The sequence below is a fragment of the Xenopus laevis genome, chromosome 7L, assembly GCF_017654675.1.
Source record: "Xenopus laevis strain J_2021 chromosome 7L, Xenopus_laevis_v10.1, whole genome shotgun sequence".
In the NCBI taxonomy this organism is placed as follows: domain Eukaryota; kingdom Metazoa; phylum Chordata; class Amphibia; order Anura; family Pipidae; genus Xenopus; species Xenopus laevis.
In genome coordinates this window covers 97627497-97650863 of record NC_054383.1, presented here as the reverse complement: position 1 = coordinate 97650863, position 23367 = coordinate 97627497, and the positions used below count along the sequence as shown (strand labels likewise).

At 39.2% G+C, this 23367-nt stretch overlaps 1 protein-coding gene, 1 long non-coding RNA gene and 2 other non-coding genes across 6 annotated transcripts; 2 read left to right on the top strand and 2 right to left on the bottom strand.

Moving 5' to 3' along the window:
* The first annotated feature begins 4231 nt into the window (after positions 1-4231).
* On the top strand, positions 4232-16709 carry LOC121395569. Of its 3 annotated transcripts, none has more exons than XR_005962560.1 (4): positions 4232-4318; positions 10522-10699; positions 15840-15904; positions 16272-16709. It is a non-coding gene; the product is annotated as an uncharacterized LOC121395569 (long non-coding RNA). The 3 variants fall into 3 exon arrangements; XR_005962559.1 differs by lacking the exon at positions 4232-4318 and adding an exon at positions 5248-5654; XR_005962561.1 differs by lacking the exon at positions 4232-4318 and adding an exon at positions 8811-9774.
* On the bottom strand, positions 4759-4841 carry trnal-cag. The gene has a single exon. It is a non-coding gene; the product is annotated as a tRNA-Leu (tRNA).
* On the top strand, positions 5183-5255 carry trnar-ccu. Its single transcript has one exon. It is a non-coding gene; the product is annotated as a tRNA-Arg (tRNA).
* Positions 7360-19045, bottom strand: LOC108696562 (L-amino-acid oxidase). The gene is made up of 7 exons (XM_018226044.2): positions 18944-19045; positions 14825-15045; positions 14226-14335; positions 12622-12823; positions 10816-10884; positions 10572-10705; positions 7360-8256 (listed from the first exon to the last, which is right to left on the bottom strand). Exons 1-7 carry the CDS (start codon positions 18954-18956, stop codon positions 7473-7475), a joined length of 1533 nt encoding a protein of 510 aa, XP_018081533.1. The 5' UTR covers positions 18957-19045; the 3' UTR covers positions 7360-7472.
* Positions 19046-23367: the final 4322 nt, after the last annotated feature.

Here is a 23367-nt window from a genome sequence, read left to right as displayed (position 1 = left end):
AACCAATCAGCAGGTAGCATTTACTGGTCACCTGTTTAAAAGCAAACATCTTATTGGTTGCTATAAGCAACTGCTCCTAGTGCCTTTTATTACATATGGGGGTTTGTGCAATGAAATTACATATAAATAAGGGAAATATGAAGAGTGTGTAAATCCTAAATTTAAATTATAAGCAAAAGCATTATTATTGAGAGTTTCAAAGTGTTGGGCACCCCCCCAGAGTGATTATAATTGTTTACCTGAGACCCTGGGTTGGTGCCTCTTTTAGATGATAACCCTACTGACCCAGGGTACTACTACAAGAGCGCCATGCCGCCATCTGTTTTTTGTCTTCCTGTTTCCTCTCTACGGCCTGGTTTGGGTGTGCATGGGCAGTAGAGTGAAAAGCCAAGATTATAAGCAAAGAGCCAGCTTTTTTAATAAACTATGTATACACACCTAACCTGGGGCTCAGAGAGGATCGAAGAACAGTAATAATATGGTGTTGTGATGCTCCTACAGTAGTATCATAGGCCAGTGTTGTTTATAGCAAACGTGCACCGCCCTAGTGTTTAATGTTGCTGCTTTTTCTGGAAAAAAATACCGGCCTTCCTATTATTTATCTTTTTTTCTTATTAATAATATTGGGATCAACCATCATTTTTACAGGCCAGATGGCAACCCTACCAGTGTCTCAAGTAAGTTATTATATAATCCCCCCCCCAATGATTATGCCTTTCCTTTTGCTTTAAAACATATTTTTCCATTTAAAATACAGTTTCACGATGATATGTTTGAAGGGGACAACGAACCGACTGCTACTGGAACCTTTGGATTTCGTCTGACCAACAATGCCTAGCATTCCGGATCCGGGGAACTTGCACAAAGAAACACCAACGAGTGGATCAGAATAACAAGTTCCGTTTATTGAAGGTCAAACATAGGCTTATATAGGTTATAAGTAAAGACGTCCCAATATAGTGACGTATCAGCATAGTTATTAGCATAGTATATGTCTGTAATAGGTATAGCATTCAGGATGGACAAGAGAGACAAATATGTGCATTCGCGTTAGCTAAGATATTTTGTCTGAGGCAAGCTGATAATATTGTTTATAGTACATGATGATACTTATGCAAGGTTGTCTAAGAAGAGAGTACAGGGTCGTACAGAAAAACAAGTACAGAGGCCTACAAGGGTCGGCACGTAGGCATGTTAACCCTTCAATGTTGTACAGACATTTTCTTCTAACATTTTCAGAAGAAAAAGGGGTAAATCTTCTGCTGTTGCTCTGCTTAGAAAAGTGCACAGAAGAGTCATCCGATATTTCTCTGCTCCTTCCTAAGCAGGGCACCATTAACTGACTTTCCTCTTTTGGTCCGCAGAACTGACCAGCAGGAGGCGCTTTTGTTTCATTTTTATTATACAGGTGTGGGACATCTGTTATCCAGAATGCTCGGGACCTGGGGTTTTCCGGATAAGGGATATTTCTGTTATTTGGATCTTCATATCTTCAGTCTACTAGAAAATCATTTAAACATTAAATAAACCCAATAGACTAGTTTTGCTTACAAAATGATTAATTATATCTTAGTCTGGATCAAGTACAATGTACAGTTTTATTATTATTATTAAAAAGGAAAAATTTTATAAAAATTTGTATTATTTGTAAAAAATTTAGTCTATGGGAGATTGTCTGAGACTTCTGGCTTAGGGGTTTACGTATAACGGATCCTATACCTGTACTAGCATATTTAAAAACTACTAATATTTTGAAAGCTATAATTTTACTTCTGTGTTTTGAGGGTTATTTATTTGTCTTTGAAGATATACGAAGACCAAATATCCAGGTCACTGGCAACCACTTGTAATGTAGCAGCAACTGAGAAACTATGGGATAAAGGTTTTGCTTGTGTCAGATCAATTTGGGTAGGGATATCTAACTGATGGGGTCACATGCTGTTGGGGTGGGTATATATGATTCTATCTACTAATATGCAAACATTATCAATGATTTTGTAAGTTAATTTGGGCCCCTGAGAAATGTAAAAAATCTGATTGTGGGTGGAACTTAGTACCTTTGTAGTTGCCTCAGGACCCTACCCTATCTGTGTAAGTACTATCAGCCCATCTATAACTTTTTTCCTTGCAGCTTCTACATTAGTTTTTTATTTCTACAGTAGTTTTGTTGTTTCTGTTGCCAGCTTTCTGCCTGGAGGTCCCATTTGCAGATCCAGATTTACTGTTGCAAACCACTTGGCAAGAATCATTTTACTGGAATAGTATTTAAGGCAGTGGCACATGGGTGATTTCTAGTGTCTTGTCCCCTGCCCATAGAGCTACAGGTATGTTATCCAGAATGCTCAGGACCTGAGGTTTTCCAGATAACAAACTTTCTGTAATTTAGATCTTCATACCTTAAGTCTACTAGAAAATCCTGTAAACATTAAATAACTCCAACAGGCTGGTTGTGGTTCCAATAAGGATTAATTATATTTTAGTTTGGATCAAGTACAAGGTACTGTTTTATTAACACAGTGAAAAAGGCAATAGTTTTTTTAGAATTTTGATAATTTGGAGGCTATGGGAGATGGCCTTCCCATAATTCAGAGCTTTCTGGATACTGGGTTTCCTGATAACGGACCCCATACCTGTACTAATTTTTGCAAGGGCAAATCAATTAAAATTGCCCCTTATACTCAAGCTTTTTTGCCTAGTACTACATATTCAGTGCCATTTGTTACCCAACTTCCAAGTTTTGTTTTTCAATTACGCATATTGGTAACTAGCAAAAAGTAATGTTTTTCTTCTTACATCTCCATGACAGTAAAGCTGGCCATAGATGCAAAGATACGATCGTACGAATCATCGTACGATCGGACTTTCCCATTACCTGACCCGCCACTAACCATTCAGATCAAAGTCTTACCAGTCAGATTAGTTAAAGAACAGATCAGCAATGTTCTGCCCCTGACAACAATCGTACGATATCTATGTCCAACCAAAGCTAGTGACAGTCTCCCACTGAAAATCGTAGGATCGGCAATACACGCAGAGATATTATCGGCAGCCGACAGAAATTTTCTAACCTGTCTGATCGACCAAACGACCGATCTCCGCCGGACGAAAAATGTCGGGACTCTCCACACACTGTTCGAAAATCGTACGAATCCTCGATTCGTACAATCAGATCTTTGCGTCTATGGCCAGCTTTAGGGGAGCCAAAGGTCTTTGCTCTCTTGTTCTAACTGGGATCAGACTGATCACAATTAACTGCTGATAGATTGTTACTGACAGCTGCAGTTTTACACATACCGTTTAGCACAGTTAGGTCCATAAATCTTTGTACAGAGACAATTTTTTTCTAATTTTGGTTCTGTACATAACCACAATAAATTTTAAATGAAACAATTCAGATGCAGTTGAACTGCAGACTTTTCGCTTTAATTCAGTGGGTTAAACAAAAAGATTGGCTAAAAATGTGATGAACTAAAGGCTTTTTTTTTTTTGAACAAATAAAATAGTTAGGGCTTCCCTTTATTATATTATAAAACACTTATTTATAAATGGCACAAGTGACTGCAGCATTAGTACAAGACATTGCACAGATTTGCACAGTGATTGGCTTCTTATTCATGGACTTCCAAGGCCCATTAAACCTGGTGAAGGCAAGTGTATCGTTGGCTCCACTACTCCAGGTTGAGAGAAGTGGATCCACTCTCGCACATCAGTAAAACTGCACTGACAAGTACATCTTCCACCTCCCAATTGCTACATGAATCGGACCTGAGCGGGGATTGGCCCAAAAATGAGAAAGCAGGCATTTTTAGGTTGACAAGCTGAGAGTAGTGGAGCCGATGCTCTGTGTTTCCCCAGCCTTAGGGTAATGCTGAAATCGGCCTGCTGAATTATACAGGTGAAAGATCAGCCCCCTACATGGGTATTAGTCTCCTCTCCTGCCTGTACCTGGAGCTATTTCTTCAGCTTGGGTACTGGCACATCAGCTGATTTTGGCACAAGAATACAAACTCTTGCATTTCTTTGCTGAAATCTGCCAAGTGTGCCGGCACGTGAGCCCATGCAATAGTCCAGGCAGAAGAGGAGGCTAATGCCTGTGTATGGGCAGGTGTTTGGCCTACTTCAGCCCCCATGTGATATTAGCCATAGCCCTATTTATACAACTGTGACAGAGTGAGACTGGAGAGCAGACACAGGTCCCCGGTTACTCTGTTTCCTTGTCTGGAGGGGTGAATATTATCCATGGGATCTTAAGAGATGTTGTTTCAGGGTGTTTCAGCCCACCAGCTATAAGAGCTCTATGGAACACGAGATGTTCAAGGTATTTCCTTTTATTTCTTATTCCACACTGTCTTTTGTCCTTTGATTGCAATAACACTGTTTAACATCACATTATATGCTCCCCTGCCTTTATAGCATGCATACCTTCCTGTGTATTATATGCACGGTGCACCCCTGCCTGTGTATTGTATTGCATGCACCCCTGCCTGTGTATTGTATGCTCCCCTGCATGTGTACTGTATTGCACGAACCCCTGCCTTCTATTGTATTGCATGCACCCCTGCCTGTGTATTGTTTACACCCCCATCTGTGTGCAGGATTCCTTGCCCCCCTTGCAGAGCTTCACACATGTATATAACGTGCATTATACAATATGTTGCAGAAACACACCGAGCATAATGCTATTATAAGCACGGTAACCTATGTATTAGTCAGGGTGAACAGTACAAAATAGGCGAATTGGAAAAGAAAAAAGGATTGTGTCAGAAGTGGGATTCGAACCCACGCCTCCAGAGGAGACTGCGACCTGAACGCAGCGCCTTAGACCGCTCGGCCATCCTGACGACTTAATACTGCATGGCTCTGAGCTCTCTATTGATAATAAACAAAAAGCAATTGATTCACTACGTGTTCAAGTGATGATCGTGTATGGCTGCCTTCTAGAATAGCTGTATGGGGCACGAGATATTTACTAACGCGTTCTTATTTCCAGGGCTCCTTTCCGGCGCCATGTTTTCTTCTCACCTGCGCTCGCATACTGAAAACTGCTGAGCGTTCCTTCCTCTGCCGGCTCTTCCGCCCACAGCTTCCTGTACAAAGCGACGCGCCTATTCACTAACCCGTTTCTTTGGCTTATGGACGAGCTTCAATGAATTAAAATGATTGAAAATGTGCCAATACAACTGCCCCAGTGGCCTAATGGATAAGGCACTGGCCTCCTAAGCCAGGGATTGTGGGTTCGAGTCCCATCTGGGGTGTGGGCGTACTTTTATTCTTGATTGAAACGCTCAGTAAACTGCTAACCACCAGCGCCTTACATACTGCCAATTCCATTTCCCAATGACTGTGCCTTTAGGTTTTGCGTATTTGTGAAAGATATGAGCGGCGCTATATGTCACGCAAACTGCGCTTCCATCCCGGAAGACTCGCAAAATAGCTTGAGAAAAGGCGCGGTGAGTACAGTGGGAGGAACCAACGTATCGCAGGGGTGCAGCTGTGCTGTGTTTATTACACAGGAATAACTGTACTGGCCCAATTTCCACACTGTATTCTTTGGTTGTGGTTTTCTAGAACTTCAATTGCTGGCGCTACCGTCGTGTCCGGTTTCTAGAACCTCGCCTTGGTCATCGCTTTATTGGCTGTTACCGCTCTGTGAGGTACTTTAATGAGGCACTTTGTTTAATAAGCAGCTGCCTATGCGGTTACACTATTGGTCTCATTCAATAAACACCACAAAAAGGAAGCACATTCCATCACTTTATTCATGTTATATAGTGATTTACACTGTTTGATAGTCATGTGATTCCCCTATCAATACACAAATATACGATGTGACATACAAAAGTAAATGTTCTGTACCATTCAACTCTCCATACAAACAAACTATAAAAAATAATGCTGTGTTTTAAGCTTTCCCTTATTTATCATTGTTGTTTTGTGGTCCCGCCCTGTATATTATACATAATACATTTCCCTGATTTTACATTTTCATGGATTTTTCGCCATTTATTTCTGGTCCCCCAGAAAAACATAAAATGGGGGTTCTACTGTATATATATATATATATATATATACCATGTCATCATCATTTATTTATATAGCAATGACAAGATACGCAGTGCTTAAAGGTATAACAAATCATTATTACAGCTGGAGACAATAAATGCTTTGATAAATTCCCATGAAAGCTACAATTTCTGTTATAAATCCAGATTCACACAGTCTGTTTGAGACTGCAGCTTCAGTTGTGAGATTTGATATGATTAAGTATTAATATAAAATCCAACCCCTAAATCCTATGTCCCCAATAGGCTTTGTCAGGGCTGCTTTTATACAGCATATTGGCCTCGACAAGCCTTCCCTCTGACTGAGCAGGTTTTAAAGGTATGGGTTAACTTTAGATTGTTATAGAATGGTCAATTATAAACAACTTTTCAATTGGTCTTCATTATTTTTTTTATAGTTTTTTTATTATGTGCCCTTCTAGCTTTCAAATGGGGGTCACTGACCCATCTAAAACAACAAATGCTCTGTAAGGGCTCTTACTGACGAGCGGTTGAAGCGGCACTCCCCTGTGTTCCGTTTTTCTGCGTTCAGCCGCAGGGGAGCACAGGAATAGACGCATTTAGCTTTTTTCAATGGGGCTGTACTCACACAGGCGCGTGTAGGCGCCGAATGCAGGTTGAGACGCAACATGTTGCATCTTTCCTGCGTTCAGTGCCTACACGCGCCTGTGTGAGTACAGCCCTATTGAAAAAAGCTAAATGCGTCTATTCCTGCGCTCCCCTGCGGCTGAACGCAGAAAAACGGAACACGGGAGCGCAGCTTCAACTGCTCGTCAGTAAGAACCCTAAGGCTACAAATGTATTGTTATTGCTACTTTCTATTACTCATCTTTCTATTCAGGCCATTTCCTATTCATACTCCAGTCTCTTATTCAAATCAATGCATGGTTGCTAGGTTAATTTGGACTCACAACCAGATTACTGAAATTGCGACCAGATTAACGGCAGAATAAAAAGCTAAATAACTCAAAAACCACAAATAAAAAAATGAAAACCAATTGCAAATTGTCTCAGAATGTCACTCTCCACATCATACTTAAAAAGTTAACTCTGATTAACCCATCAGGATGAGCAGCACCCTAACATATTATAACAGCTCCCTGGTAGATATAAAAACAGCACTTAATAGTAAAAATCCATGTCCCACTGCGACACATTCAGTTACATTGAGTAGAAGAAACAGACTGCCAGAAAGCATCAGAAAGTGCTGGCTCTTTCTGAAAATACGTAACCAGGCAAAATAACCGGAGATCGCTGCCTACACACCAATATTACAACTAAAAAAATACACTTATTGGTTCAGGAAGAGAGCGAATTATTTGCATTGTAAACAGTTTAATTTAGAAATGAAAAACACACCATAAAAATCATGACAGAATCCCTTTATGCCCTCTGTCTCACACCATAACACTATTTATGGTACCATATCGTGGCCTCCTTGTGGATGTCTCTTGCTGCTTTCAAACCACTTTTTATTGCTGTGTCAATCCAGCCGTGAGGAAAAGATGTGTATTCCCCCGCAAAATATATTCTTCCTTCAGGCATTGCTAAATGTTCATAAATGTCACCAAACTGGTAAGGGGTGAAATGGGCAAAAGCCCCCATAGTGTAAGGATCCAGGGACCACTTTTTCACCACAATCTTTGGGCAGGCCCTTCGGAGTTCTTCTTTTGGCTTTTTGTGGAGGGCGGCTAAATCATTAAAAACCACATCAGCACATTGTTCATCACTGAGGGCTGAAAAGAACATGGAGTCATCTCCCAGTGTGTAGGAAACCAGCAGGATGCCTTTCCCGCTGGTGAAATTGTGACTTGGGTAAAAGACATATCGGATTGGCAGATCAGTAGCAGATCTTCCTCCAAATATCCCATCCTCCTCCCAGAATCTTTCATTGCAAGCTAGTATAATCTTTGTAGCACTGGTGTAATGGACAGAACTGAGTGCATTGTTCTTTTTGGGGCTTAGAGGGGGCAGAAACTGAATGCGCCTGGTGGCTTTAGCAGTTGAAGTGATGATAACATAGTTAGCCTCAAGACTAGTAAGTCCAGAGGATTTATATTTGCGGTATTGCACAATAACAGACCGCTGTTTCTTAATCACCTTTTCCACGGTAGAATTTAAGTAGACGACTTCTTTAATACTCTTGTACAGTGCCAATGGCAACTGATCAAACCCTCCTGTGATCTCATCAAGCCTGGAGAAAAGAGTAAGGGAAAATCTCTGGTTAAAGGTGAACCCAAAAATATTGCCTAATTCCCAATATACATTCATTAAACATTTTTCAGTTTTTTTTTGTAAATGTAATTGCTATGGAAAGTAGGATCTCTTTCTACATTCCTGGTTCTATTTCTGGAAACAATGTATTAGACGTCCGTTCTCCTCCAGCCAAGACTCCACCAACTACAATGCCTTGCGTGCTTCTTCACAGAGCAGTTGCTGTATTGTTTTAATAGTCAGAAACACCAGTGCAGAGAATAGCAAGAGATGGATACCACTTTTAGTAGCAATTACATTTGTAAATACGTTAAAGAGAAAATAAGTTTTAAAAATGGTGTATCAAAACTATGTGAACTTCCAGAAATGATTGTGTTTTTATGTAAATATAGCTGATTCCACAGATTGAGAGGAAGCCATGTTGTTTGTAAGGACATTTTGACTTGTGGAGCAGGCACTCAAAATGAAGGCATTCTTCCACCAGGCAATTTAATTAAATTAAAAAAAGTTTATTATGTCCACATGTGCAGCCTTAAGCGTTTCGTCTTGCTGAGGGCGGTGCCCCTGGGCCTCTTCCTTAATGTGAGGAGTTATTACTACTTTCTTGAGAACCTTGATTCATTTTTTTCATACAATTGTAAGGACCTTTTGCCTTACTCCCTTAGGCTGACAGTGTAAGGCAACCCTCTCATCCCTCACAAAGTCCCTCTGCCTTCTGTAGTGGGTGGTGCACAGATAGTCTGGAAAGCAATTGGACTTCAAGTCCCAGAAGCCATCATTTCACAATGTAACAAGGTGAGGGAGGGGCTGAATTACACTGTGAGCCTAAGGGGGCAGGGGCACTAATCCTATGGAGCATAGAGACAGACAGTGATAGTTTCTGATCTGTGAAATCCAGTATATCTGTGTAAACAATACAGTTGAATTCATTTCTGAAACTTCAGATAGTGTTTATTCACCTTTTCCACATAACCTCAACTGAGAAACCACAGTGAGAAATCCAAAGCTGTTTATTAAACATCCACTAAATATAAAATATGATGAATAGAATTGTATTTTTTAATACCCATACACTAAAGCTTTAATAGGGGGACAGTCATTTCTACACTAAAAATGTTTGGTATACCTAAACCTCGAAATCACCAAATGATTTGTTTTCCTCCAAAAAAAACACATTGCATCTCTCTAGCAAGCATAGTGTTGTTAACCTGTCATTTGTAGCAATAAAATGAATATGTTAACACAGCCAGTATTGTGAAATGAGTAGAGGAGCTGCTATTATACTGTGGCCCAGCCCTGGATATTAGTTGTCTTTTAGGAACTCCCTATAACACAGTGAAGAGTCATATTCACCCCACACCCTTTAGGAAGCAGGACTTCCTGGGTGATTGTGCAGAAGAAAGGACAGTAGAACGTGGAATCTGCACACTTTCACTGTCAGGGTTTTGCTTTAAAGCTGATGATCTGCTGGGCCAACAAATCTATGGCCACGACTTTGGTTAGTCCAGAGATTGGGCATGTTAGGTGTTGATGCATTGCGCTGGTCAGTTCATGATGCATCAGCAGATGAGAAAAAGAAAAGGAGCTGCAGTTTCTGCTGAACATTTGAGTGCATCTTTGAGTATTGTTTATTGTGCATAGGTGTGATCTTTCCATTTGTGGGGTGCCAGTTAGTTTATAATGTCTTTCCTTTCATTATACCAGAAGATAATATTTCAAAATGCAAGGCTTACTGTAATTTGTTTCTTAAAGGGGTGTTCGCCTTTAAATTAACTTTTAGTATGTTTTTTAATTTTTTATTATTAGTATGTTTTTTTTTTATTACTAGTACAACATAGAGCGTGATAACAGTGAGACAATTTTCAATTGTTTTTGGGTTAACTAGCTTTTTATTCAGCAGCTCTCCAGTTTGCAATTCTAGCAGTCTGGTTGCTAGGATCCAAATTACCCCAGTAACCGTGCACTGATTTGAATAAGAGACGAGATTATTAGGAGAGGGCCTGAATATAAAGATAAGTAATAAAAATTAACAATGAGTCTGAGCCCCCCCCCCCCCTATTTGTAAGCTGGAAAGGGTTAGAAGAAGGCAACTATGTCAAAAACTATAAAACATGAAGGGCAATTGAAAATTTGCTTAGAATTAGCCATTTTATCACATACTGTAAGTGAATGTAAAGATGAACCACCCCTTTAAGGGTGTTTACACAGAAGGCTTGTGGTGACTCCTTTTTATACCCCTGCACAGGTTTCCAGCCCCAAAAGAAAAGTAACAGTAAACTTTATTCCTTGTTGTACCTGCTGTTGCCGAAATAGATTTCGCCAATGACAGATTCCAGGAAAGAGATGTAGAACTCTGCGTTCAGATTCATGTAATGCCCAACCATTTGTACTGCTCCCCTACTAAGAGCCGCTTCTTCCACCAGGTAAGACTGTAAGAAAAAGAACATGCTTGCTTACTATTGAAATAACTGAACATGTCTTTTGCCTTTTTACTTTTCAACAGTGAAAATATGATCAAATAAGATGCACTGACACCTACTTTTATGGAAGCTCTGTCAAAAATATCCAGTATTTCTGAGCATTCCTTTCCGTTCATTTCATCAAGAAGCTAGAAAAGGCCAAGCATAGTTCCATATGTTAGCACATACAAGGCAATCAGTACCCTCTAACATAAGCTTATTCAGTTACTTTTACGTAAAATAAAAAATAATAATAAAAAAAGGAAATATATATATATATATATATATATGTACACACACACATACACTTCCAAAAAGATCAGGTCTTAAAAATATAAACAAAATGTATTAATAAAATAACAGAGACTAACGTTTCTGCCTTCTCTCTTTGAGAAAGGCCTCAGCTAGCCAACTGATGGCACCTCCAATTGTTGTGCTATCTGAATATGCTGAGCATACTAAGGAGTATTTGACCCATTCATATCTGGAGAAGTGTACTTTTACGTGGAGGAACTCTCTTCAATTTGTCTGAATCTGGTGTATCATCAGTGTTGGACTGGCCCTCCGGGATACCAGGAAAACTCCCGGTGGGCCCAGGTGTCAGGGGGCCCTTGTGCTGCTAAATATTTGGCCTATTTCGTGGCCATTTTTTATTTCTTTGAGAACAAAGAGGCTAAATAGATGGAATAATAGATTATAGCATGTAAAGAATAGAGACTAGGAGAATAGAGGTTGAGTGGAAAGAGAAATAATAATTGTACTGAGAGTGGGCCCCTGGTCTATGGTTCTTTGGTGGGCCCCTGGTCTAAGTTTTTTGAGTGGGCCCCTGGTGTCCCAGTCCGACACTATGGGGTACATTTATCAAAGAGTGAAGTTAATAGTGAAGTTCCGCCACTAGAGTGAAATGCTGCCACTCCCCATTCATTTCTATGGGATTTTTAAAGGCGTATTCATCAAAGGGTGAACTTTCACTTTCACCCATTGATAAATACGCCTTTCAAAATCCCATAGAAATGAATTGAGAGCTGCGGAATTTCACTCTAGTGGCGGAACTTCACTCTTTGATAAATTGACCCCTGTGTATCATGTGTAATGTACGCAGGTACAGGTTTTGGTTCTGTTATGCAGAATGCTCGGGAGCTGGGGTTTTCTGGATCAGGAGTCTTTCCATAATTTGGATCACCATACCTTAAGTCTACAATCTACTAAAAAAATCATTTGGATGGGTTTCCCTACCAATAAGGATTAATAATATTTTAGTTGGGTTCAAGTACAAGGTACTGTTTTATATTTACAGATAAAAAGGAACTATTTGATTAAAATGGAGTCTATGTGAGATGGTCCAATTCAGATAATTCTGAATCATGGGCTATGAACACGACTTTAACTGTACTTAAAGGGGTTGTTCACCTTTAAATGCACTTTTATTATGATGGAGAGAGTGATATCCTGAGACAGTTTTTTTGCTTTTTTTTTTAATTTTTGGTTTTTGAGTTACTTAGCTTTTTATTCAGCAGCTCTCTAGTTTGCAATTTCAGCAATCTTGTTGCTAGGGTCCAAGTTACCCCAGCAACTATGCATTGATTTGCATAAGAGACTGAAATATGAATAGGAGAGGACTTGAACAGAAAGATGAATAATAGAAAATAGCAATAACAATACATTTGTACATATGGGGTCAGTGACCCCTATTTGAGAGCTGGAAAGAGTCGAAAGAAGAAGCAAATAATTCAAAAACTATAATAAAGCAAAAATGAAGGTCAGTTTAAAAGTTGCTTATAATTAGCCTTTCAGTAACCTTCAAACATTTAACATAAAGTTGAACCACCCCTTCAATATATTAAATAAAATAACAAAAACAAGGCATAAAAAGAAATGGGGCATACCTTTTTAATTGAAGCACCATAAAGACTGCTTATGTTTTTCTTCTCTTCTGAATCCTTAAGCTCGAAATTAAACTGATTTGGATTGCTCATCACATCCCTCTGAGTTTTCCTTATATTGTTAAACATGTATATATTGTCAGGGTCCGAAGAAATAAATGTGTTAAGTTGCAGTCCAAGCTTCCGGACATATTCACGTACGATTCTGTAGGGAGAAATAGCGAGCACATATTATTGGTGATCTATGGATTGATAAGGTTGGTTACAGGGTGTGTGGTTAATAAACATTTATGATTCCCAGAGGGTGGTACAGAAGATTTTATTTTATATATTTAGCACTATACACTCAATTGCTACAGCAATTGCAACTCTGGATATGGCTACAAGTCACTTTCAGGAGAGGGAATTACTGTAGGTATTGCAGGCATATTCCCTCAATATATCATTTAAAGCCAGCAGACCATGAACCAGCATCTCTTTAAAATGATCTGGAGGCACAATGCAGCGACTTTATTGGATTGCCGGTAGTCAATATGGGTAGTCAAAGCTCTGGGGCCTCAGGCTATCTTCTTATCTTTCCACATTATACTGTTCCCTAAGCACATATTCATAATGGATACAGGAGAAGATGGGGCAGGAGGAAAGTCTCTAATCTTTAGGGGTGTCTGGGCCTGGTATTTAAAGTAACAGTTCAGTGTAAAAATAAAAACTGGGTGAATAGATAGGCTTTGCAAAATAAAAAATATTACTAATATAGTTAGTTAGCCAAAATTGTAATGTATAAAGGCTGGAGTGACTGGATGTCTAACATAATAGCAAGGACAAAACTTCTTGCTTTGCAGCTCTCCATCTCTTAAAGGAGAAGGAAACCCTGTAAAAAAAAACCTTACCCCCAACCCACTTAGACCCCTCTCCGGCTTCCCCCAGGCTAGCTGCCCCTCGGGGAATTGCACCATACTTTATACTTACCCCTCGTTGCAGATTCTGGTCACGGCATCCATCTTCCGGGTCCTCGGTAAGTTGACTGGGAAATCGGCGATCTCAGTTTTGGCGCATGTACCAGCAAATTGCTCCAACTGCGCATGCGCCGACATACCGATCTCCCAGTCAGCTTACAGATCACCTGGAAGATGATGCCTTGAAGTCCGCTGCCAGAATCTGCGACTAGAGTAAGTATAAAGTATGGGGCATTTCCCCGGGGGGCAATTAGCCAGGGGGGTACAGGGTTTTTTTCTACAGGGTTTCCTTCTCCTTTAATCAGCGACTTGAAGGAGGCCCACATGGGACAACTGTTTAGTGATTTTGCTTTTCATCCTTAGCATGCAGGTCAGATTCAAAAGCTTCATAAAGTTGGGTCTGACTATTATGTTAGACATCCGGTCACTCCAGCCTTTATAGATGACATTTTTGACTAACTAACTATTGAAAACATTTTTAAGAATTAGGCATGCATGCAATCCAGGATTTGGTTTAGAGCTCATCTCAATGTCAGTACTTGTTGGTGCTTTTCTTATAACACTGAGTCTGGTTCATTGTTTGTAGCAGAGGGAAGCCCTCGTTAATCATCTCTTCCATGGCTAATAAAACCAGTCCCCAAATATAAATACCTGTGTACAGTGGGCAGACGCATAGGCCCGAGCTCAGCATACCAGCCTTCTGGGTCTCTGTATGTCAAAACTCGACCTCCTACGTGATTGTTTGCTTCCAGCACCGTCACCTGTTATTTGGGAGTGGGAAAAGTATGTTTTATTCCAGTGTACCAATAATTATAACAGATTTGGTTAAAGATTTCAAGGTTGTTATGCTGTATTTTACATTTTTATATTATTTTTGCACATTTGCATATCTATATATATTACAACTACTTGTTGCATTTGCTCTTTTGCTGTTTTACAACCTATGGTTGCTGTGGGGAGTGTCAGTGCACATTCTGCAAAGTTAATGCCTTTGTACCAGCTTTAACAGATCTCCTGGGACAAAATATGCCTTTCCCATAAAGTTGACTAGCAGAACAATAACATTATACAAAGGAAAGCTTTATTTTCAGTACATGTCTGGAGGCCTGATGATCCTGACTGAAACCCTCAGTCTGCTATGGCCCTGCATGTGAGTGACCAAATTTGACACACTCATTTGGCTCCAACAAGCAGATCTGGCAGTGTATGGAGAGCTTTTTGTACCAATTTACACAGCTCGATGGACTTACTCTGTGGCCAGCCTCCAGTAGAACTTTTGCGGCAGAAAGGCCAGCCATGCCTGCACCGACCACCACAATGTGTTTCCTGTGAGGTGACTTGGTTCTGTGCAGTCCATTCTTGGCAATATCCAGCAACTCTTCATATTCAGGATCATCAAGGCATTCCTGCAGCTGGCTAAGGTCACTTTTGCAACCACATATTGAGATTAATAATAGAAGACACTGGAGAACTGGGGTAAGAAAGAAGATAGAGGTTAAAAACAAAATCAAAGCAGCATGAACTGACCCAAATCAACACACCCCATAGATCCATTTATCAATTTGGCATGACTAGAAAGCCTCCCTGTCCCTAACTTTTCTGTATCACCTTCCCAGCAACACTGGTGGATGGATGTACATGGATAATTTTTTCAAATTAAAAAGTCTTTACATTTAGCTGAAAACAATACAGAACACTGTATATCAGTTAGCCCAATATTGTAATTACTGTACTGAAAAAGTTAGCCGGCTTACTCGTCTCATTGTTCCCGGACAGAAGACAGCAGTCCTCCCAGGCTCCGCTATGTTCTCTTTATACCTACCTAACTGACCGCAGTTATACCAGGCTAAACCCAACTATTCTATCTCCATTTTATTTGTATATATCAAAGTGACAGACGGCAGCCCCATGTATGATACCTTTCTCCACATTTTCTGGGCTTGTTAAATTACTATCATTTGTTGTGTAGCAGTGCTTAGCCGTTCACTAGACAGGACTCAACTGAGCCTTATTTATTTTATTGATTTCCAAGGTGGTTTCCCCTGGTATCATTGCAGCAATATTTGACCAAAACACACACATGGGCAATTAAAATGGGCTGTATTGGAGGTAGTCCAACCACTGAGCAGAGGAGGTAGGTGTTACAAAGAGAGGTGAATGGATCTTAAAACTAAATTCTCTAGCTCCGAAAGGCTTAAATGAAATTTGGAGCATAAAAAGTTTTTTGTAAATAGTGTCTAATATTAAAAACTTTTCTTTTTTCAGAATTCTTTGATACTGGCCCACTTATCTTACAAAGTCAATTGAACTAAAAGTTGGGGTACGGTAAGGTGTGTTTTTTGTACTGACCCTAAACTACAGTATATATAATACGTTGAATTTTTTTTAAAAAATGTTGTGGTTTACAGTGTTTTTTACACTGGATTTGGGTATAATCCCTATTTGATTAGGTATAATTCCTAATTTTAAATGACATGTTTTTGGATTACAATGGTAGGTAGACTTTAATATGAGTAGTACCTAAGTTTATTCTTGTAGCTGCTGTATGCAGTTTGTTTTAGTAATGCAACAATTGTTCCTATATGTCAAAAAATGTTTTGGCTATTTTAATGTGCAACATTTTATGTTACAGTGTGTTAAGTTGTTTTTCACTATTTAAATTAAAAAATGGATATATTTCTATTTCTATTTGGGCAGCTATGAATATTCACAGTTTTTTGGACATTATGAAGGGTTGCTTCTACTGTTTGGACGTGTAACTTGGAGTACCTAACGAGTGGAAGAAGGAAGCACTTGGCAGCACTTACAAATTAATTATACTAATTTACAGGGGTGGAGCTGTAAGGTGGGGTTGGTTTTATAAGGTGTGTTTGTATTTTTGTATTTCACTTGATAAAGGATCCTTGGGATCCGAAACATGTTGTGATGCAATAAATAATTATTTGCGGCAGAGACTGCGTCTTATGTGCTCCATCCATACCTTTTGTTTGCTGAAATTGTCTATGGGTCTTCTGGTGTGGCCTGACTGGAGAGTGAGCACGATACACAGGTGAAGGTGACTGAATTTACTCAAAGTTTGAGCTCAGATTACAGCAGGGATGGGAGGAGGGAGGGGGAAAGGAGCAAACTGAGCATGCTCAAGCCCTGCCCTGGAGGTTTAAGCAGAAAACAGGAAGTCTGATACAGAAGCCCATGTGTACACAATAGAAGGAAATAAAAGCTGTGTTTCTTTTGACAGAGGACTCAGAGCAACATTACTTTGAGGATTTTCTGGTGTATTTATACAGACCTTTCTGATAACGTTTACTTAATTTTAGCCTTTCCTTCTCCTTTAAAGGAACAGTAACACCAAAAGATTGAATTGTTTTAAAGTAATGAAAATATCATGTACTGTTGCTTCAAAAACATAACTATTGATTATATAAACAAGCTGTTGTGTATCAATGGGGGAAATTGAAAAAAGACTATATGGCACAGGTTAAATAGTGGATACCAGATAACACCACCTCTGTCGCTCACTCCTCTGTCCCTCCATCCTTCCCTCCTCTGTCTGTCTTTCCCTCCTCTGTCCATCCCTCCCTCCCACATTATGGTGTGGGGGCGGGGTTAGCCAACCGGGTTGCCTAGGAGGCCCATTCGGCTTGGCCCGGCCCTGTTCTACAGAGTTTATCTCCTATCTGCTGTGTAACTTGAGCCTTTGCTCCTTGGCATGGCTGTCCCCATTGCTACACAGCAGCTTATTTATATAGATAATTAGTGTTTCTGAAGCAAACAGATCAGTTTTACCAGTGCAGGGCATCACTGCATTATATGTTTGTTACTTTAAAGCACTTTTTTGATGTTACTGTTCCTTTAAAAGCCTTTATTCAATTGTGGGTTCTGACCTGGGCACCAGTAACGTTTCAGACTAAACCTGCTATTTTATCAAGCTTTATAAAAGACTGGTGTCGGTCTGAAACGTTGCTGGTGCCAGGGTCTGAACCCACAATTGAATAAAGGCTTTTAAATTATATTTTATTTGGTGGTGCTGTCAATTGTAAGTGCAGGTCTGGACTGAGAATCAAAATAGGTGCTGGCATTTTAGGTACACAGAGGATAAACAGCCCCAACCACCCCAATAAATAGTGAGTGTCTATGGCATCTTCAAACAACTCCTCTGGCATTTGCCAGAACCCACAGCATGCCAGTCGGCATAAGATGATGGACATGCACCCATTGCCAAGTTTATTGCCTAAAAGGTGCTGACAAAATTGGTGTGTGAGCAATATTTGACCACGCATTTGTTGACTAAAAATTCTGGAAATACACAATTAGAATTTCATACCTTCCAACATTTTGAAAATAGAAAGGGGGGGGGAAATTGGCACGCATAGTGCAGCGCCTATTTTACAATTTTTAGCATGTTTATTTTATGAAATTTGGCAGGTGATGAAAGTTTGAACACATTTGTGTGGTTTTTATATTATTACAGTTTTGTTAATGAAGGTGAATTGCCCTTTTAGATGCAAGTCACAGTTTCCCCAAAAGACTTGCTTAACTTTGTTACAAAAGTATCAAAGTTGCACCTGCTGAGCGTTTTGGGCTGTTTGCCAAAAGCCAAGGTTAGAAACGTTGTATCTTTTTCTGGCTGTTCAGTACAGGAGATTAAAGAGAAAGTTGGGACATTTCAGTAAGAATCCGGGAAAAATGGGACAGTTGGAAGGTATGTCATTTATTCTAGCATCATCTTGAGGAACCTGACAAAAAGCATCTTGCTACAGGGTATAGAATAGATTAACCATAAACTCAACACTGAGTACTCCCATGGTTTGTTCATTGGGAACTGTAGTTTGATGGGGAACTCCAGAATGGAAGAGGATTAAAGTGCTTTTTTACAGTCACTTCGTGTTCTAATGCATTTCAATGGCAACATTTCCCAGGTTTGAATTATGTTTTACCACATTTTACATAATTTTGCCCGTTTTCATTTTTTATTTTAAAAAAAACAAAAAAAATACAGTCTTCCCTTGTAAATGTGAGTTTTTCTGCATTTTAAGGGGTTTTTTTTCAGTTTACACAATTTTTACAGAAAAACCCTGATTTTACATACCCCCGTTTTACTGTTTCAGGGAATTTATTTCAAGGTGTTTTTTCTGGTAACTTGGGGAAAAGTAAAAACTGGGTTTGATTGTCTAATTTCAACAGAAGACCTCAGACATTATACTGCCACATTTACACACACAAACAAAACTAGTCATTCTGCAGAAGTTTAGGAAAGGGGCAGTCCAACCTGCTGCCCATAGGTTCTGGAAGTTGTAGTCCAACAGAAGGTAGAAAGCAATAGATCATCCCTGTTAAATACAGTAGGCATAAACAATGGTTGTACTTACAATGGGTGTCCATGTCTTCCTCTTTTAAAGTGCCCAATGTTATTTTCTCAATGGCCCATCTAGTTATATAGTGTGTGATGCAGCAGGACAATGGGAGTGCTTTGCTTTTGTTGCATTGACTAATAGCAGGGTGTGACATCTCTCATTATGGGCCAGATTCAATTCAATGAGAAAAACTTATCTCATGGTGTTTAAAGGAACAGTAACAACAAAAACGTGTTTTAATGTAATTAACATATATTTTATATTGTGCAAATATTGTACTGTTTCCCTAACGTAACTAGAGGGGGACGGGTCCTGGTGCGTGACGCGCAGTCGGGCCCCCCTCCGTACGCGTATTTTCGGCCCGTATTACAGTGGCGCGGCTGCCGGGGGCTCCCCCAGTAGTTCTGCCACTGCAAAGCACCGGTTACACAGTAGATACCAGATGCACTCTGTAGAATTCCATTGTATTCTATTACAGAGCTTATCTCTTATTTGCTAAGTAGCCTGTGCCTGTTATCCTTTTCCAGCTTGAATGGCTGCCCCCATGGCTACACAACAGCCTTTTTTCTTAAGCTATAGTAGTCTTTCTAAAGCAAACACACAGCTTTTACCAATGCATAGCAACAGTACATTTTATTGAATTACTTTAAAACACTTTTATGTTTTTGTGTTACTGTTCCTTTAAGTCTGTTGTAAAATCTGGATTTCAATTAGGAGAAAAGTTGTCCTCATTTAACTGAATCTGGCCCAATCAACAATATAATTGTCAAATGTATGATATATATATATATATATATATATATATATATATATATTTATATATACAAAAAGAACAAAAAAAACAGCACCACGGGTCTTGCAGTGAAAAAACTTGTATTTTTACATGGTAAAACCGACATTTCGGTCCCTCTTGGGACCTTTATCAAGGTGATATTAATTACATACATAGGAAACCAATTAAATACCCTCCACCCACATCACGTGACTGTGCCTGTATCAACATGTGCAAATTTAACTCTTTGTATGGCCATTCAGACAGCAGCAGTGAAAATATTCTTAAAACATCAAATATAATAACCACTAATTTATAAAAAAAACATTTTGATTAAGTAATATATAAATGTATATAAAGTGCTGCGTGCTTAAAATAGTGATTAGGTTGAAAAACCTTAAAATCTATAAAACTATACTTAAATGTCACCTACAGGATATTCCAAACCATATGTATTTCTAATTTCTAACTTGTTTAGCAAGAAATATAATCTGTTGCTGAGTTACATCACTAACCAAAACACTCATTTCTATCTAATATATTGCAACATATTATTTATTTCAAAACATTGTTTCAAATTTTTTAAAAAGTTAAAAGTATAGTAATAGTTATATTTCATTATCTTAAGGCACCAAAGTTTTATCTCCTATCCAAGTACCCATTAAACTGAAGGGTAGAGTTTAGTCCTTTAGGGGCAACACACCCTAATTCGAATGTCCAGAATGCTTCTTTCTGTAACAGAATGCCGTCAACATCTCCACCCCTCCGTGGATTCTTTACCAAATCAATGGGCATGCATTTAATTTGGGTGTTTCGCTTTCAGCCAATGCTGAGCAATGGGTTGTTTAGATATATCCTATTTCACCTTTTTATTGTCATAGTTAGTATCCAGTGCCGACTGTATCGTTGACCTATGCATGCTGATTCTGTCCCTCAGTTGTCTTGTGGTCTTGCCCCAATACAGCAGGCCACACAGGCATTTAATAATGTATACCACATTCAGGTTAAACTTTGAATGTTTTTTTTGGCTACTTCGACCATCGAATGGGCTACTTCGACCTTCGACTACGACTTCGAATCGAACGATTCGACTAAAAATCGTTCGACTATTCGAGCATTCGATAGTCGAAGTACTGTCTCTTTAAGAAAAAACTTCGACCCCCTAGTTCACCACCTAAAAGCTACCGAGGTCAATGTTAGCCTATGGGGAAGGCTTCCTAAGCATTTTTTGGTCGAACAAAAATCGTTCGAATTGCGGTAAATCCTTCGACTTCGATATTCGAAGGATTTACATTTGGCAGTCGAATATCGAGGGTTAATTAGCCCTCGATATTTGACCCTAAGTAAATCTGCCCCTTGGTGTGTTGCACATCACAGTTATTACATTTATAAACGCCTGGTTTTACTGTACTCCATCCTGTTGAGTGTACATACTTATTTGCCGGGTCTGCGGGTGTCAGTAGTTCCCTCAAGTTTCTATTGCGTTTGTATCCAAAACGAAGTTTCTTGTTCACAAGCTTAGACATATCCGGATCAGTGCTGACCAAAGGCCAGTGCTGTAAGAGAGATTTCTTAATTAAAGAAGAACATGGCCCATATGTGTTTATATAGAACAAGTCATCCTGATTCCTATCTTGAACCTGCATTTTAGCTTGCAATAAGGTGGCTCTATCCAAATTTAGGGCCCACTCCCTGGCTTGTACAATAATTTCATTGGGGAATCCCCTCCCCAGGAAGCGTGCCGACATGGCCTGCAATGCTTTCTTCCATTCCTCAAGATCACTCGTGATTTTAGCTACTCGCAACATCTGCGATCTGGGGAGAGAATGCACCAAGTGTTTGGGGTGACTGCTCTTATAGTGAAGCAAAGTGTTTCTGTTAGTTTCTGATAGATTTTTGTTTAAAGTTTTTTATTAGGCACATCCTTGTACACTGTGACATCCAGATAATGCATTGTTGTATTGTCATAACTTAAGGTCAATTTGACCGCAGACGGCAATAAATTGAGATCATTAGTGAAGGAGATTAAATCCTCAGTGGTGCCGTAGCATATGAAGAACAAGTCATCAAGTAGCGCCTATAATATGCTCCAAAACGACGAAACAACGGGTGACACAACAAGTGCTCACTTTCATATTGGTACATATATATATTAGCATAGGTAGGCGCTACATTCGATCCCATTGCTGTCCCCGACAATTGAATGTAAAACTGGTCTTCAAACTTGAAAAATTGTTATATAAAATATATTCCAGGAGTGATATTATAAATTCAATGGGTGGGCCTACGTATCCGTCACAGTTACTCAGCAGATCTCTCACTGCTGCCAAACCTTGAACAAGGGGGATGCAGGTGTATAGACTTTTAACGTCCATGGTTACAAAGTAAAAGTCAAGTTTTTCACATTGAATACTATCTATTAACTGCAAAAAGTCGTTGGTGTCGCTACCATGGAAAAATACAAGTTTTATATATATATATATATATATATATATATATATATATATATATATATATATATATATATATATATATATATATATATATATATATATATATAAATAAATAAAACAATGGTTAAAATTATGGTAAATATGCTATTCTTGTAACCAGATTAAAGAAAGTCTCGCAGTAGTTTGGCGAGAGTTAAAATGAGATTGTAAGGGGAATTGAATAAAACATATACAAACATTTGCATATGAAAATTTACAGGAACTCTAACCATATGTAAAATACTGGGTTCCCCTTGCACACTACACCATATTTTTTGCTTTAGTACAGTGCTGTCCAACTGGTGGCCCGCAACCCCCCTTTTGTGGCCCCCTACACGAAAGTCTGCCTGCTGTGACTGCTTACCTTGTGTAAGATTTAAAAGGTATCAATACTAAGATTAATTGGCCCCTGCATTGTTTACTCCTCAAATTCAGACTAGAATAACCTGCATTGTTCACACCTGTAACACATCTATTATTCACACCCCTAAAGCCCTGTACTATTCACACCTCAGACCCAAACTGAAAGTGCCCTTTGTTCACACCTTATACAAACTGCTGGAGGGGCACCAGTATTGTGTCACTGTATGTAGCACAGTATGAACTGTTCAGGACATCCGGAGTGGGTCCTGATAGGTTTCCCTGTCTATTGTTGTATTATGCCTTCCCTGTGTGTGCCATACTCTACCTTCCCAATGTTCCCTGTGTGTGCCATACTATGCCTGCCCTATGGTCCTTGTGTCTGCCATACTCTGCCTGCCCTATGCTACACATTAAAAAATGATCTCAACTGTCACCGATTAAAAACTTTAATTTTTGTAAATTAAATCTTGCAAATATTAAAGGGGACTTGTCATCTAAAAAAAATATTCCAAATCCTATTTTATCAAGTTGTCAAGCAAAATAAACTTTAAATACACTATATAAATTATTTGAATCTTGTTTCCTTCAGTCTGGGAATTCATAATTATAGCAAGTAGGCAGGAGCCATTTTGTGAACACTTTTATTAAAGGAATTGTTCAGTATAAAAATAAAAACTGGGAAAATAGGCTGTGCAAAATAAAAAAATGTTTCTAATATAGTCAGTTAGCCAAAAATGTAATGTATAAAGGCTGGACAGACTGGATGTCTAACATAACAAAACAGAACACTACTTCCTGCTTTGCAGCTCTCT